Source organism: Sciurus vulgaris (genome assembly GCF_902686455.1).
Source record: "Sciurus vulgaris genome assembly, chromosome: 9".
NCBI lineage: Eukaryota > Metazoa > Chordata > Mammalia > Rodentia > Sciuridae > Sciurus > Sciurus vulgaris.
This window is the reverse complement of record NC_136469.1, coordinates 140,129,274-140,142,584: the sequence shown is the minus strand read 5'-3', so window position 1 is coordinate 140,142,584 and position 13,311 is coordinate 140,129,274. Positions and strand designations below refer to the sequence as shown.

The 13,311-nt window shown below is 57.6% G+C and overlaps 1 protein-coding gene across 6 annotated transcripts in view; it reads right to left on the bottom strand.

Annotated features, from left to right (window-relative positions):
• Nucleotides 1–13,311, bottom strand: part of SLC2A9 (solute carrier family 2 member 9) — a 182,701-nt gene that overhangs the window by 58,766 nt on the left and 110,624 nt on the right. For all 6 annotated transcript variants that reach the window (XM_079153876.1, XM_079153880.1, XM_079153877.1 and 3 more), the window contains 2 exons: nt 5,845–6,032; nt 1,788–1,898 (listed from right to left, as the gene is read on the bottom strand). In XM_079153876.1, coding sequence (XP_079010002.1) covers nt 1,788–1,898; nt 5,845–6,032 — 299 coding nt within the window. The remainder of the gene's footprint in view (nt 1–1,787; nt 1,899–5,844; nt 6,033–13,311) is intronic.

Sequence of the window (13,311 nt, the reverse complement as noted above, 5' to 3'; positions counted from 1 at the left end):
CAGGCAGGCTGCCCCGCACACTCCCCTTCCCCTCGCCTGGGCCCTGCCGCTCAGGTGGCTCAGCTTCCGGGTCTCCTCCTCCAGGAAGCCCTCCCAGAGCCCCTTGCAGGAGAGCTTACTCACTGCTGCACATGGTCATCATCTGTTTCAGGTCTTACTCTCTAGATCACCCATCCTGAGGGCGGCCCCTGGCCTCCCAGGGTGACTGTGAAGTGGACGGGTGCCTCAGCAGTGGCCCTGCCCCCAGGGCGAGGAGGTTGCTGCCCTTCCTCAGGGTCCACAGAGGTTCCTGCGCCCTTAGAGAGCACGACCTTGTTCCACCTCGGGTCACATCTGCCTCCACGGGATTGTGGGCTCCTGCAGGCAGGTGCCATGGCAACGGCCCTCTGTGACCCCAGCACAGCTGGGCAGCCTGGACTCAGCGGGCATAAGCTGGCACATGAGCACCATCACAAGCTTCCACGCACCAGAAGACTGAGATCCACACTGGAGCCTCTTGACGGAGGCACAGGGACCTGAAGGATCCCCTCCAGAGGCCGGGACCGAGCCCCAAGCCTCGAAAGCTCCCTCCTTCTCTCCAGGAGGGTGAAGTTGTAGACCCTCCTCTGTGGCACTGCCAAGGAATCCCCACCAAGCACCAGCTGCCAATGAGGATGATCTGCAGGCCAGAGCGGGCCTGGAAAGAGTGGCTCCCGGAGTCAGGGAGACCGGGCTGGACGTGGCACCGACTCTCGTTTGCTCCTCTTTTAAACGAGGACAAGAGCCTGGCTCTCGGGGGGCGGCGCGCATCCCTGAGGTCCACGTGGGGAGGGCAGCATCTCGCGGGGAGGGGCAGACGAGAATCTGTGACACTTGCAGAAGGTGCAGCCTTGAAATGCTTCCCTCTAACAGCAGAGGGTGAGGTGGCAGCCGAGGGCGCAAACGTCGCTCCTGGGTGTTTTGTGAGGTCTGTTGTTTAGAAGTATTGGGGTAGGAAGACTCCAGAAGGACAGGAGCAGAATAAAGCGACAAGCCAGAAATAGGACTGGGAGCCTTTGCCTGTGTGCACCGCACCTACACCAGGTCAGCTCTGCCCGCAGACCAGCGAGGGCCAGAGGCCATGGAAGCTCCCTGGTGGCAGTGTCCTGGTTTAGTCCTCGCTCCTTCCTGGGTACTGTGTGCCTAAAACGCCCGCGTGGACCAAGCCAGCAAGACCCCAGGGACTTGAACAAGCATCAGGAGGGGAACGGGCTCAGAGAGTCACGCGCACTGTCTCACCTCACACAGCCAAGGAGGCGCAGAGCTGGAGTAAAACCCAGCTGGTCCTGATTCCGAAGCCCGGACATCTCCTAGACTCGGAGTCTCCCTGCACTCCCTGGTCTACTTAGCACACTGGTGGACAAAGAGCGGGCCCAGGCCCTCTGAGCATCATCATCAACGCTGCCTCCCCTGCACAACTGTCCACGCTGTGTCCTTCCACCTCTGCTTCCTACACTCCGCACATCTGGGGTGACCAGGTGACGTGTGACGGTCGTGGAACATTTGAAAGTCAGGGCAAGGGATTGGAGATGCACAGGGACCCCTGCCCTGATCTCCCAGGGGGCCAGGGCCTCTGCCACAGGAGGTTTGGACTGTGTCACTGTGACAGGGAGAGGCCAGGAGTGATCCAGGAGGGAATGTTCCCCAGAGGGTCCACATCCTGGAGCACAGCATGCCTCCCTCCCAGTCCAGAGGCCCCAGAGGAGGCACGCCCGTGCCTTGGATCCCACCTCGACCCGCAAGCCCGAGGGCAACCCTCCAGGACTTACAGAGAAGACGGCGGCCAGTGTCTCGATGCTGCCTGTGCTCAAGGTGACGTAGGGCGTCTTTTCCTGTGGGATCCCAGCTTTGCCAAAGATGCTGTTAGTGTAGAACCAGATCTGTAGTGTGGGAAAGGAGAAGAGGCGGGAAGGTCAGAGAGATCCTAACCTGACTCCCAAACCAAATGCAGGCACAGAGCAGCCCCTGAGCTTCGCTGTTAAATCCAGAGTCACCCGCTGGAGCTGTGCCATGTGGCCGCTCGACTTTCAGCCTTTGCCCTTGTTTCCAGTTCTTCTTTACTAACAGAACCCATATATCCCTGGGAGTGACATGTGCTAAAAGTTTGTGCTTCCCAGTTTTCCTAGCAGTGAAGTCTGGCCATGAGCTAAAAACAGAGATGTTAGTGGGACTTCCAGGAAGTCTCATTTTATAAAAGGAGCATTTCATCAAATAGGAGGGCTCCTGTTTTTTCCCTTTCTCCTTTCTGCTTTCAGAATGATGGGGTGATGGCTGGAGCTTCAGCAGCCCTTTCCGATCATTAGGTGACCTCAGTGCAGCACTGCTATTAGCCCCGATGGTGAGAATCAGAAAAGGTCCTGGCTGACGAGACACTTCACTGTCACTCCGTTGGAGAATGAGCATAACAGAGCTATAATGGATATAATGTGAATGATGTTCCCAAGATGCCTGCGACACATAACTCGCATGAGTCCACACAAAGCCTGGCCTTGGGGTGAAAGCCACCTGCTCAGGTGCTGCAGCAAAAAGTCGAGTCAGCCTGCAGCCTCGCTGAGAGGGCGACTCTGTAATTTATCACCTGGACTCCAGCATTTCTGAGAGGAAGGGGTCGCCTCAGGACAGCAGGCGGGGCGTGAGGCTTCCAGCTGATCTGCGCGGGAGGCAGCTGCCCACACCACTTTGGAAGCCCACGCCAGCTACTGAGGGATGCTCGGAAAGCGTGGTGAGAGGTTTTGTGCCAAGTGCCTTGGGCTCTGAGCTCCTGGTGGCAGCCTGACGGTTCAGACGGGCCTTCGGGCAGGCGCAGGTGGAAGGCAAGGTGCCAGGCTGGCTCCAAACGCCCGAAGCCGCCCGAGCACCCGGGGCAGATGTCCTGGGCCCTGGTGGGCTTATCCACAGCCCGAGAGGAGCCTCCGCTCTTGTCTCACATCGGACAAGCTTTGCTCTCCTGCCCCCACCAGGACCACACAGCACAGCCAGGGTCCTGAAGATGCAGGACATGGTGCAGGACGGCCGGTCTCCCTGACATGGCGGGAGGTGCAGCCTGAGCACTCCCCACCCCCAACCCCAGGGCCACCTCCCCGCTCACTCCTGGCAACTGTGCAGACTGTCATCCTGTTTTTCAGAACCGGAAACTGAGTCCCAGGAAGTTAACAGGATCCGCTTCCTGAGTTCAAGATGGAAGGACTCCCGGGGAAGGGAGGGCAATGCAAGGTGGCCAGGAGGGCCCCCGTCACCCTCAGCTGCCACCGCCCCAGTGCCAGGCAGGGCGTTGACGCTGGAGCTGGCCAGAGCCCAGCTCCCGCAGGGGGCAGGCTGCTCGGGAGGAAGGAGGCGGCCTAAGATAAGCGGTTTTAAGTGACGGGTCTAATTTTAGAGAAGGAAACTTGAAAGCTATGGTGAGAGACAGAGAGAAAACCATGAGACGCCAAAAAGACTTTAGAAACCAGTGAGTGCTGTCGGATTCGACTTTCGCCCGATTCCCGTGCGGGAAGGCCACCCGCGGCGGGACGCTCCCGCAGGCGCCTCTGAGCGCTGTCACGGTTGTTTGGACGGTGGTTGTCATGGAGGCCTGCTGGGGCCCCAGGGTGCTTGGCACTGCTGGGGACGCTTTGGCTGGTGGGGAGCCACTGGTATCCAGGGGTCAGGGCCCAGGATGCTGCTGGACATCCTCCCACCCTGTGATAATGAGGCTCCTGGCCCCAAGGCTCCTGAGGCCCATGAGCGCTGCCTGTTCCGGGGGCCCAGAGGTGGCCAGCAGGCCTGGCCCCCTGCGGAGCTCTCCAGGGCAGGGGCTGCGCCTGGGTCCTCGGGCCACCTCTGCCCTCAGGGAGCCACAGCTTCTTTGTCTAGACAACAAGGACGGTGCCACCTGCCCTGCAGGACGGCTGGGAGATGGACGAGGTGACAAAGGTGGACACCTGGCTGAGTTTACAAATGCCCCGCGGGACAGACCAGGCCCACACACGGATTCTGGTAAAACAAAGGGGTTTGAGCCGGTCCACAGGGCTCGCAGTGTGCATCTGGTCGCTCCCTTCCTTGGTCCCGGGTTTGGACTAGAGGGCAGCAGGGGCAGGCAGAGCCCGGGCCCACGTGGGCACAGTCCAGCTGGGAGGCTGGCGTCGGTCACTCCACAGGCGAACACAAATGCAAAAAGGACATCCTTCGTGGCTGTAGGGGGTGAGCTGCATGCAGCCTGAGTGACGTGTGGGGATCCTCTGAGGGGTTCTTGGCGGCCCTTTCTGCTAGGGTTTAAGCCCCCAGACCTTGGGGCCAGGAAGTCTAAGCTCCCCTTCGTACTGCTCCTAGCTGTGTGACTTTGGAAAAGCATCCCAGGGTCTCTGTGCCTAACAGTGGGGATTAACTCACAGGGCTGTGTTGGTGGCTCCTGGTCCACGCTAAGTGCTAAATATATGTGCACATGTGGCTGAGGGGACCGAGCCAGGGAGGGCAAACGCTTAGTGGGGTTCTCAGGGCAGGCTTGTGGTCACACGGGGGCAGGAAGCCAGGTCTCTGCCTCCTGATCCAGAGCTCTTTGCTCGGGGTCTATACAGCACGCCGAGCTGCAGGGAGCAGGGCCTGAAGCCGCCCCTCCCCACTGCTGGGGCGGGCAGAGGGGCTTCCGGTGCGTGTTCCGTGGCGGCTGCGTGTCACCCTGGACACCCTGGCGGAGTCTGCACGGTTGCTGGGGGTGCTAACGGGGATCCCGCCCTGCCGAGGAGGGAGTTCTGTTTGGAAATGCGGCTCCCAGTCTGAGGCCTCCTTAGACAGACCACGTGTGCTCTCTGACCCCGCGTGGGCTGCAAGAAAACCGCAGACCCTCCCAGCTGTGAGCAAGGAGCTGGCCGGGACCGACCAGTGTGGCTGTGGCCTTGTTGGAGGAGGACACGGGGGGACCTGCCTGTCCACGGTCTCACTGGGTTTAGGCAGAGCCCTGGGCCCTGGGTGACCTCCTCCGTGACTCGACCAGACCAAGGAAAAGGCAGAAGCAAACAGCAGAGGACCCCACCTGACCTGCTTCCCAACAGACCCGGAGTCCTGGCGTGGGGCGGAGGGCGCTGGGATCTCTGCTGGCCTTCCCCTCCCCGCACCCCCCCCCCAGGGAAGAACCTGCCCCTCTGCTTCCCATTGGCCCGACACCCTGGCGATGCCGCCCCGCTCCCTGTTGGAATGCAGAGCTCTGTTCTCAGGGCCTTTGGAAGGTCGCTGGCAGCCACCCTTGTGCCCAGCTCTGGGCTCAGGCTCAGTCCTCTGCCACCTCCTGGGGGGTCACCACCCCAGAACAACACAGTGACCCAGAGTCTGCCTCCCTACTTCTCAAATTCAGGAATTCTACCTTCGGGGGACCTTGGAGAGAGAAGAGGTGGCTGCACATGGCGTCTGGCGCCTCGTGGGGAGCACATCAGCACAGGCCCCAGGAAGCTTCTCCGAAAAGCCTGAGGTTTCCTCAGGCCAAAGTCGCAGGTGGGAGGCAGCCCACCAAGACTTACTTCCATTAAAACTATCTCAGCGTCTCCCACTCACACCTTGCTAAGTGCCCCCTCGTTGAGAAGTAGGGTTCCGGAGTGATTGGCGGCACTTACTGGGGGCTGACTCTAGCCATGCAACTGAGCACTGTGCCCGGAGCATCTCCTTCCACGTCACTATCCCGCCCCACAGAGGAGGAGACTGAGGTCAGAGGAGCCCTGTGGTTGCTCCAAGGTGCAGTTGGTGGAGGCTGGCAGAGCCGGGATCTGAACCCGGGCGCCCAGAGTCCAGCCCTGGGTCGCCCGCCCTCCCTCGGTTCCTCGATGTGTGCATGACACCTGGCGGGGGCCCAGCACTCACCGCATTGAGGCCACAGAGCTGGTAGCAGGCCATGGTGATGACCACAGTGATGACCTGCCAGCGGAGGAAGGGGGCCCTCAGCAGCTCCAGTACGGACAGCAGGTGGACGTTCCTCTGCATGCGGCTCTCGGCCAGGCCCTCCTGCAGCTCTCGGGAGACGTCGGCTTTGCCCAGGAATGTCTGGAAGGCTGTGAACGGGACAGGCACGACCGAGGACGGGTGTGGGTGTTCGCCATGCCTGATGCAGGCCAAGGGGGCCGGTCCCCCCACTCAGACACACCCTTGTCAGGGGACTTTGAAACCACAGGGCCCAAGTACTAGTTTAAAACTGGGAAATCAGAGGCCCTGAGAGGCACAGCGCCTTGCCTGAGGTCACCCAGCTGGTTGAAAGGACCTGATCTCACAGTGGCCCCAGGCAGACCTCCCCCCATACTGCTGGGTCCTTTGCGCCCCAGCTGCCTGGCCTGTGACAATCTCATGGCATCAGTCACATCAAGTCTGAAGTGGAGCTTCCCTCTGGAAATGTCTTTCGCTGGACATTCATTGAGCACCTGCTGTTTGCCTGAGTCTGGATTCATCCTCATTGAAGGTGTCCAGTGGGGTGGGATCCCCGCTGGGCTGGGACATCCCGGAGGCCGCTGCACCCCCGGAGGAGGACGGGACCTCATGTCAAGGCCACCCCCCTCTGGAAGGGGCGCATGAGCACATAGTCCCAGGATTCAAACCCCCTGGTGTTTAAGCTGTTCCCAGACTGAACGCCTGCCTGGCCAGACCCCCGAGGTCGCAATCATCAGATGGCAGGGACACTTTGAGGGCCTGGACGGTCACTGCCCAGACGCTCTGCTCCCTACAGGGAGAGGTGGCTTCCGCCACACTTCCTGGGGACAGCTCTTTCCAGACGCTCCCGTAGCTGCACCAACCCAGCCAGCGAACTGGAACCTTCCCTCAAAGCTGGGACCCCTACCACGCACCCAGGGCCTGGATGACTGTGCAGGGGACAGCGCACTGCAGGACATGGACGGCATGCCTGCCTCTGCCCACCAGATGCAGCAGGATGGCCCTGAGTCCTGGTGAGCAAAAATGTCTCCTGGTTGCCAAATGTCTCCTGGAGTGGCGCACGGCAGCGCCGGTTCACAATGACGCTTTCAACACAGCTCCAGGCTCCTGGCTCCTTGAGGGAGGGTCTCCCCGCAGCGGCGTGCCCTCCCTATCTCCCTCGGTCCTCTCAGCGCAGGGCAGCTCTGCAGGGCCCTGGCCTTTCCCAATTGCCAAGCAAGCCCCCACACGCCTCATTCGTGATTACGCCTCACGTTGACCTGTAGAGATTTGGCCTGAGGTCCCGCTATCCCACATGCACCCTGACTGGAAGGGGCTCAGGAATAGCCTTATGAGAACAGCAAACAGTGAGGCCAAACTGAGTCCCGAGGCACCTGAGGGGGTGCTTCAGCGGCCAGGCAGAGTCTTTTCTTCCTTCTCTTCTTTTTTCTTCCTTTCTCTTTTCTTTTTCCTTCTTTTTTCCTTTTTTTCTGTACTGGGAATTGAGCCCACAGGTGCTCTACCACTGAGCCACATCCCCAGTCCTTTTTATTTTTTATTCAGAGACAGGGTCTTACCAAGTTGCTCAGGGCCTCACGAGGTTGCTGAAGCTGGCCTTGAACTTGCGATCTTCCTGCCTCAGCCTCCAGAGTTGCTGGGACTACAGGTGTGCTCTACTGTACAGCAAGTGGAGAGTCTTGAATTCTCCTGGAGGCCGGTCCCTGCTACAGCCTGGAATGTTTGGGAGGGGATGGTTCAGTTTTGTGAGGCTCCACTGCGTGACTGACAATTGCTTCAGGCTCCCCAGAGACGGATCACAGACTCCAGCAAGTTCTAAGGACCATGCAGTATTTGGGGAAAAGCGAAGGCCATTTAAGGGAGAGTCTGGGCTAATTTGACAGAAATTGTGGCTCCATTCAGTCCGTGCTCAGCACATGTTAACTGAGTACCTACAATGCTCTAGGCACTGTGCCAGTGTAGGAGCCCACGTAACAAAAGCTATTGCCCCTGCACCAGGCTGCCCTGTTGCAACATTTCCTAAAGTGCTTCCCGTAGGATCCCAGTCCCGGGAGAGGATCTGAGTAAATGAGATTCCTGGTTCAGGGAAGTTTGGTTTCACTGTGCCACATCCTGGTCATTCACACTTCACATTAAAATGACAAATGTTCTGAATAAGTCCTGCAGCAAAGACGCTTTGTTCCAGCTTCCTAAATGTGTTTGCTGCTAACCTGCAACGTACACCCGGAAATGCTGTTCAAGCTTTATGACTCAGAGGGCCAACCCAAGACGTCCTGGAAGCCTGGAGGAAGGGTCCCATGGGAGCTCCGAGCAGAAAAAGCTAATAACAGGTTGCTTTCCATCTTTGTCTTGCAGAAGGCGCCTGGAGAAGCCAGAATAATGGGGCAGAATCACGACACCCTCAAAGTCCACGCCCCAACCCTGCAATTGGCAAGCACGTCACCTTCTGTGGCTAAAAGGACTTTTGGATGTGATTAAGGTAGAGATCTTGAGGTGGGAGATTGTCCTGGATTCCCAGTGGCCTGATACAGTCACATGTGCCCTGAGTAGAGGCACACAGGAGGTTAGAGTGCGAGGACAAGAGGTGACCCTGGAGGCTGAGGCTGGAGATGCACTTTGAAGATAGAGAGAGGGGCCAGGAGCCAAGGAACGCAGCAGCCTCTGGGAGGACGCCCCAAGAGCTTCCGGAAGAGCCAACCTGGTGACGCCTTGAGGATGGCTCTGTACCATCCGTTCTGGACTTCTGACTTCTGGAACCTTAACACTCAATTTGTGTGGCTTTAAGCCCCTAATTTTGTGGAACTCTGAGCAGCAGCCACGGGAAGCTGAGCCAGCAGCTGGTGACAGCAGCAGGGCACCCCCTCGCTGCTGCCCCCCCAGGGTGGGAAGAGCCCCATCTCCTGCCTGAGTGCTCACAGTGGAGTGCGCGGTCACCGTGTCTCTAGGACATTGTCACTGCCACCTGGTGAGGTAGCAGAGCCCCAGCCCAGAGCCAGCTCAGCACAGGCAACACCCAGACTGTCCCCTCTTAGGACTCAGTAGCCCCGTCGGGAGACCGGCAGGCACCATGGAGGCCATCATGAGGAAAGCGACCTTGGCTCAGACTTGTCACTCTGGGCGCTCCAGGTGCCTTTCCTATTTAACTCTCCTGCCACCCCCGGAGGTGGACACGGTTCATCTCCCCGTTCTGCAGGTGCTCCTGAAGCCCCCTGCCAATGTCCCGCGGGGGCCCTGAGCTGTGTTAGACTGGGCTGCAGCGGCACTTGCCAGGGCCGGGGGCTAGGCAGCGGGCGCTCCTCTCTGCTGTCTGGAGCCTGAAGTCTGGGACCAGGGCCTCAGCAGACTCATCCCCTTCCTTCCTGGGTGCAGAGAGCTGCCTTCCCACTGTCCTCACAGGCCAGAGAGCAGAGGAAGAGCGAGTTCTTGTCTTTTTCTCGTATAAGGGCACGGATCCCATCCTGGGGCACCCTAACCACCTCCTAAGGTCTCACCTCCAAATGCCACTACACTGGGGGCTGCAGCTTCAGTGTGGGAATTTGAGGGGTTTGCACACCTCCGGTCTATGAGAGGAACCAGGAGCAGGCCTTCCAGGCCCGGAAACGCAGCGCCCCCTCCGGCTGCCCTCCCCGCTGCTCCTGGCTCCCCTTGCTCTGGGTGCCATTCCGCACCCAGAGGTTCTGAAGGCCCAGAAGCATCCTGGGCTGGGGTGGCGCGGCCCTGCCCCTTGAGCAGGGACTGCAGGAGTCTCAGGACCCTCCCCGGCCGGGCTGCTGGTTTATCCATGAGTGGGAATCGTCTGTGCGGTCAGGTGGCCGTGGATTTCCTCAGAGCCCGGAAGCACGACGAGGAGTTAGCGCTGGCCTTCCTTCACCCAGGCCTGTGACAGGTGCGTCCCCTTCCTGCCAGTCTTCAGACCAAGGCCGGGAGCTGCCTCCGGAACAGGGAGTCTCCTCGCAGAGGGGCGGGAAACTGCACAGTGGGGTGCAGGAAATAAGTGGCAGCCACCTCTAGTGGCTCTGTCGTCCCTAGTCCCACAGCTCAGGGTGGCTGATTGAACTCCTCAAGCCCTGGGGCTTACAGGGCCTGGCATCCAGCAGGTGCTCAAACCATATTGTGCCCTCCTCATATTGGTTGCTGTTCAGTCTGGAGGAGAAGCCTGGGTGTGGGTGGATGACCCTTGCTGTCCTTGGCTGTAAGGATAGAGCCAGGACCTGGGCAGGGGGTAATGGTGGCATGGGCTCAGCATATGGAGTCCTCCGTCTCTGCGAGAGCACAAGGAGCTTGTAAACACCGGTGCACTTGCTGTGGACCAGGCATTGAACTGGGAGATAGATGGACGCGGGGTCTTTAAGACAAGCCCGGCCCCAGAAGCAGGCAGGCTCCAAGGACGGAGGGGAGGCCATGCCTTCTGACAGGTGGGAGGAGATGGAACAGACACCTTAGATTCTAACCGGTGTCCTTGGGAAGAGAGCAAATGACCTTGCAGCCTGCGGTCTCTGAGCTCATCTTGAAAAGGCATCGGTTTGTGGGGAATGGTGCCCCCCCCCCCGAGTTCATTCCTGCGACTCTGCGAGTCTTTCAATAAAAGTTCATTCGAGGACTCCCAGCGCATGCTCCCCTCCTCTCTCCAGCGTGAAAGTAAGAAGCCTTCTCCTGGCTCACACCTCGTTCATATTCCTAGCCACATTCTAGTCACTAGCTCCAAAGAACATAAAAAGGAAGGAAATTTGCATTTCCCAACTGGAAAGAACTGCCCCCCCACCCCGGGGCATCACAGTCACCTCCAACCCAGGGCTGGGAGAGGAAACTGGCAAGTGGTCAGGTCTGGCACCAGCTCCGGACTCAGGGGCAGTGGGCAAGAGCCATGAGCAGGGCGAGGAGCCTGATTTCTCTCATCATCTACTGTGCGCCAGGCTCAGGGTCAGGTGTCCCATAGACGTCCTGGGGACTCCATCAGCCCTCTCCTGAGCTTCAGGGAGATTAGCTAACACACTGCAGATCACCCAGGTAGATGCCAGGGTCAAAGCCCACAGCTGACTGATCTCTCTTTCCATACACCTCAAAAGAAAGATGAAAAGAAACTGCAGATCAGAGAAGCTGCAGAACCAAGTTCAGTTCATTTCCATCAACCTGAAGCTTCTGAGGGCTCGCTGTGCGCCGTGTGCCCGGGGACGGGCGCCACTTCTGCTGCACTCAGGGAAGAGCAAGGTAGCTCCCTGCCCACAGGTAGCTAGTGAGAGATGAAGACAACCACTTCCCCTTGAGGCACACCATGCTGGATGCAGAGATGCCGCAGCCTCTTCACGACCCCCCCCGCCCTGTGTCAGGAACACCATTGCCATTTAACAGATGGAGAAACCAAGGCATGGAGGGATGGAGTCCCCTGGAGGGCTAGCACTTCCACTCCTGCACTCTGCATCCACAGGGGTGGTGCACGCCTGGGCTCAGGGGCTTGCATCAGTGGGAGGTGGTCACAGAGGATGATCTTCTCAGCACACATCCTGCATGCAAGCGTTAGGTCCACCATACCACGCACCCAAATCCTCCTTCCTCAGCGGGCTCTTCAGAGGTCTGCAGGCGATCTGTCTTTGCAGTGGTCGCTTTTGCATGCAATGAGATTACCGACTGCATTAATGTAGGCACTATAAGCGGCATTAGTATCTCTGTAGTGGTGGCTTTTAAATGGGCAAAATAAGCTGGGTGCTTATTTTTAATCCCAGAGACTGGGGAGGCTGAGGCAGGAGGATTGCAAGTTTAAGGCCAGACCCGGCAACTTAGAAAGGACTTAAATAATTTAGTGAGACCCTGTCTCAAAATAAAAACTAAAAAAGGGCTAGGAGTGTGGCTCAATGGTCAAGTGCCCCTGGGTTCAATCCCCAGTACAAATAAATAAAGAAATAAATTTTTAAAATGGGCAAAATAGATAAAAGCGATTGTAAACGTTCTTACCACCTTTTCTCTAAGAAGCCATTGATATGGCAGCAAGAGGCTAGTGGCAGGGCTATCTCCAGGAATCACCTCTGACAAGCAGGTTACCAAATGCGGTGGGTGTCGTAGAGCTGAAGGGGCTGGAGCAGGCGGCCCTGGGGAGTTGGCCCACAGCTCTGTCCCTCTGGGGGAGCCCCAGGGTGATGACAAGCCCTGCGGAGCCTGGTCAGGGGGAGGGGCTCAGGGTCCGCCCAGGCACTGCCCGCCCTCCACCTGGGCTCTCAGGTCCCAGGGGCTGCCTTCCGAAGGCCGAAGAGGCTCCTTGAGCAGGCGGACCTCAGCCACCTGCCTCCAGTCAACGCGTCTGAACCAACTTTGTCTCCCTTCTTTTTGGGTCACTCCTTCGTAGAGTGCGTTCCAGAGGCCTTGGGTTTGCAGAGCCAGGCTTTGGTGTCAGATGCATCTGTGGCCCCAATGCTTGCAGACGGAGTGACGCTCGATGACTAACGCCAGCCTCTTGAGCTTCTATTGTCTCATCTGCTAATCTCTCAGAGCTGGAGAATGCAGTGACCAAGGAGCTGAGAGACTGTACCTGAGCCACAGGTCCTCAGTATGTGACAAGCCCTGTCCTCTCATCTCCGAGGGCACCGAACCTGTGTTTTGAGTGGCCTGATTGATCTGTTCATTTCTTCAACGCACATTCACTGAGCAGCTATTACATACCAAAAGAGAACTCTCTCTTGCTAAGGGCCAGGCTGTAGGGGCAATGACCACACAGATGCCGTTTTAACCTGAGACTCCACGTCATGTTGGAAATGCTTCTCCCTTGGGAACATCCCGCCTCTGTTCCCATCAAGAGTTGCTTAGTACAGCATGTTTGGCAAAACAGAATGGCAATTCTTAATTGTTCTCTTTTTGGTTTCCATTTTTCTTGGACAATGTACCTGTCAGAGAATGATTGTCTAGGCGTTAGAAACCATTCTTTAACTTGTACTCTACTAGGGTCATTTTGACCCACTTCCCCTTCTGCTTATGATTCTATATCTCATGATGTTTGTTTGTAGTTCCAAATCATAGCAATAGCCACTTATGATTAATGTACTGACATGCTTTACTTTTGGTATAGAAGGTGTACTCTAACCCCTGGAGGGAGTTGAAAGGGTAGACTTGCAGCCTGCCCTGCCTCCTCGTCCCACCAGCTGGTGAATAAAGATGGCTCTGTCTCCTGTTCTAAGATGGACTCAGTGATTTATTGCAAACTCTCCATAACGCTCTGGGTTCTAATATCAGTTATTAGTGCATGAGATTTGACTTGATAGAAAGGGACTCCTTCATATTAATTATCAATTTCAAAGTCTAACTAAAACTGCTTTAAACTGGAGATTTCCTAGCATGAAGAGCTTATGTCTTTATTGAGCACATAAACACTTCACTTTCTGGTTCCTTCCCTCTCTGCCCACGTTAAATCATCCATATCCCTCCCTG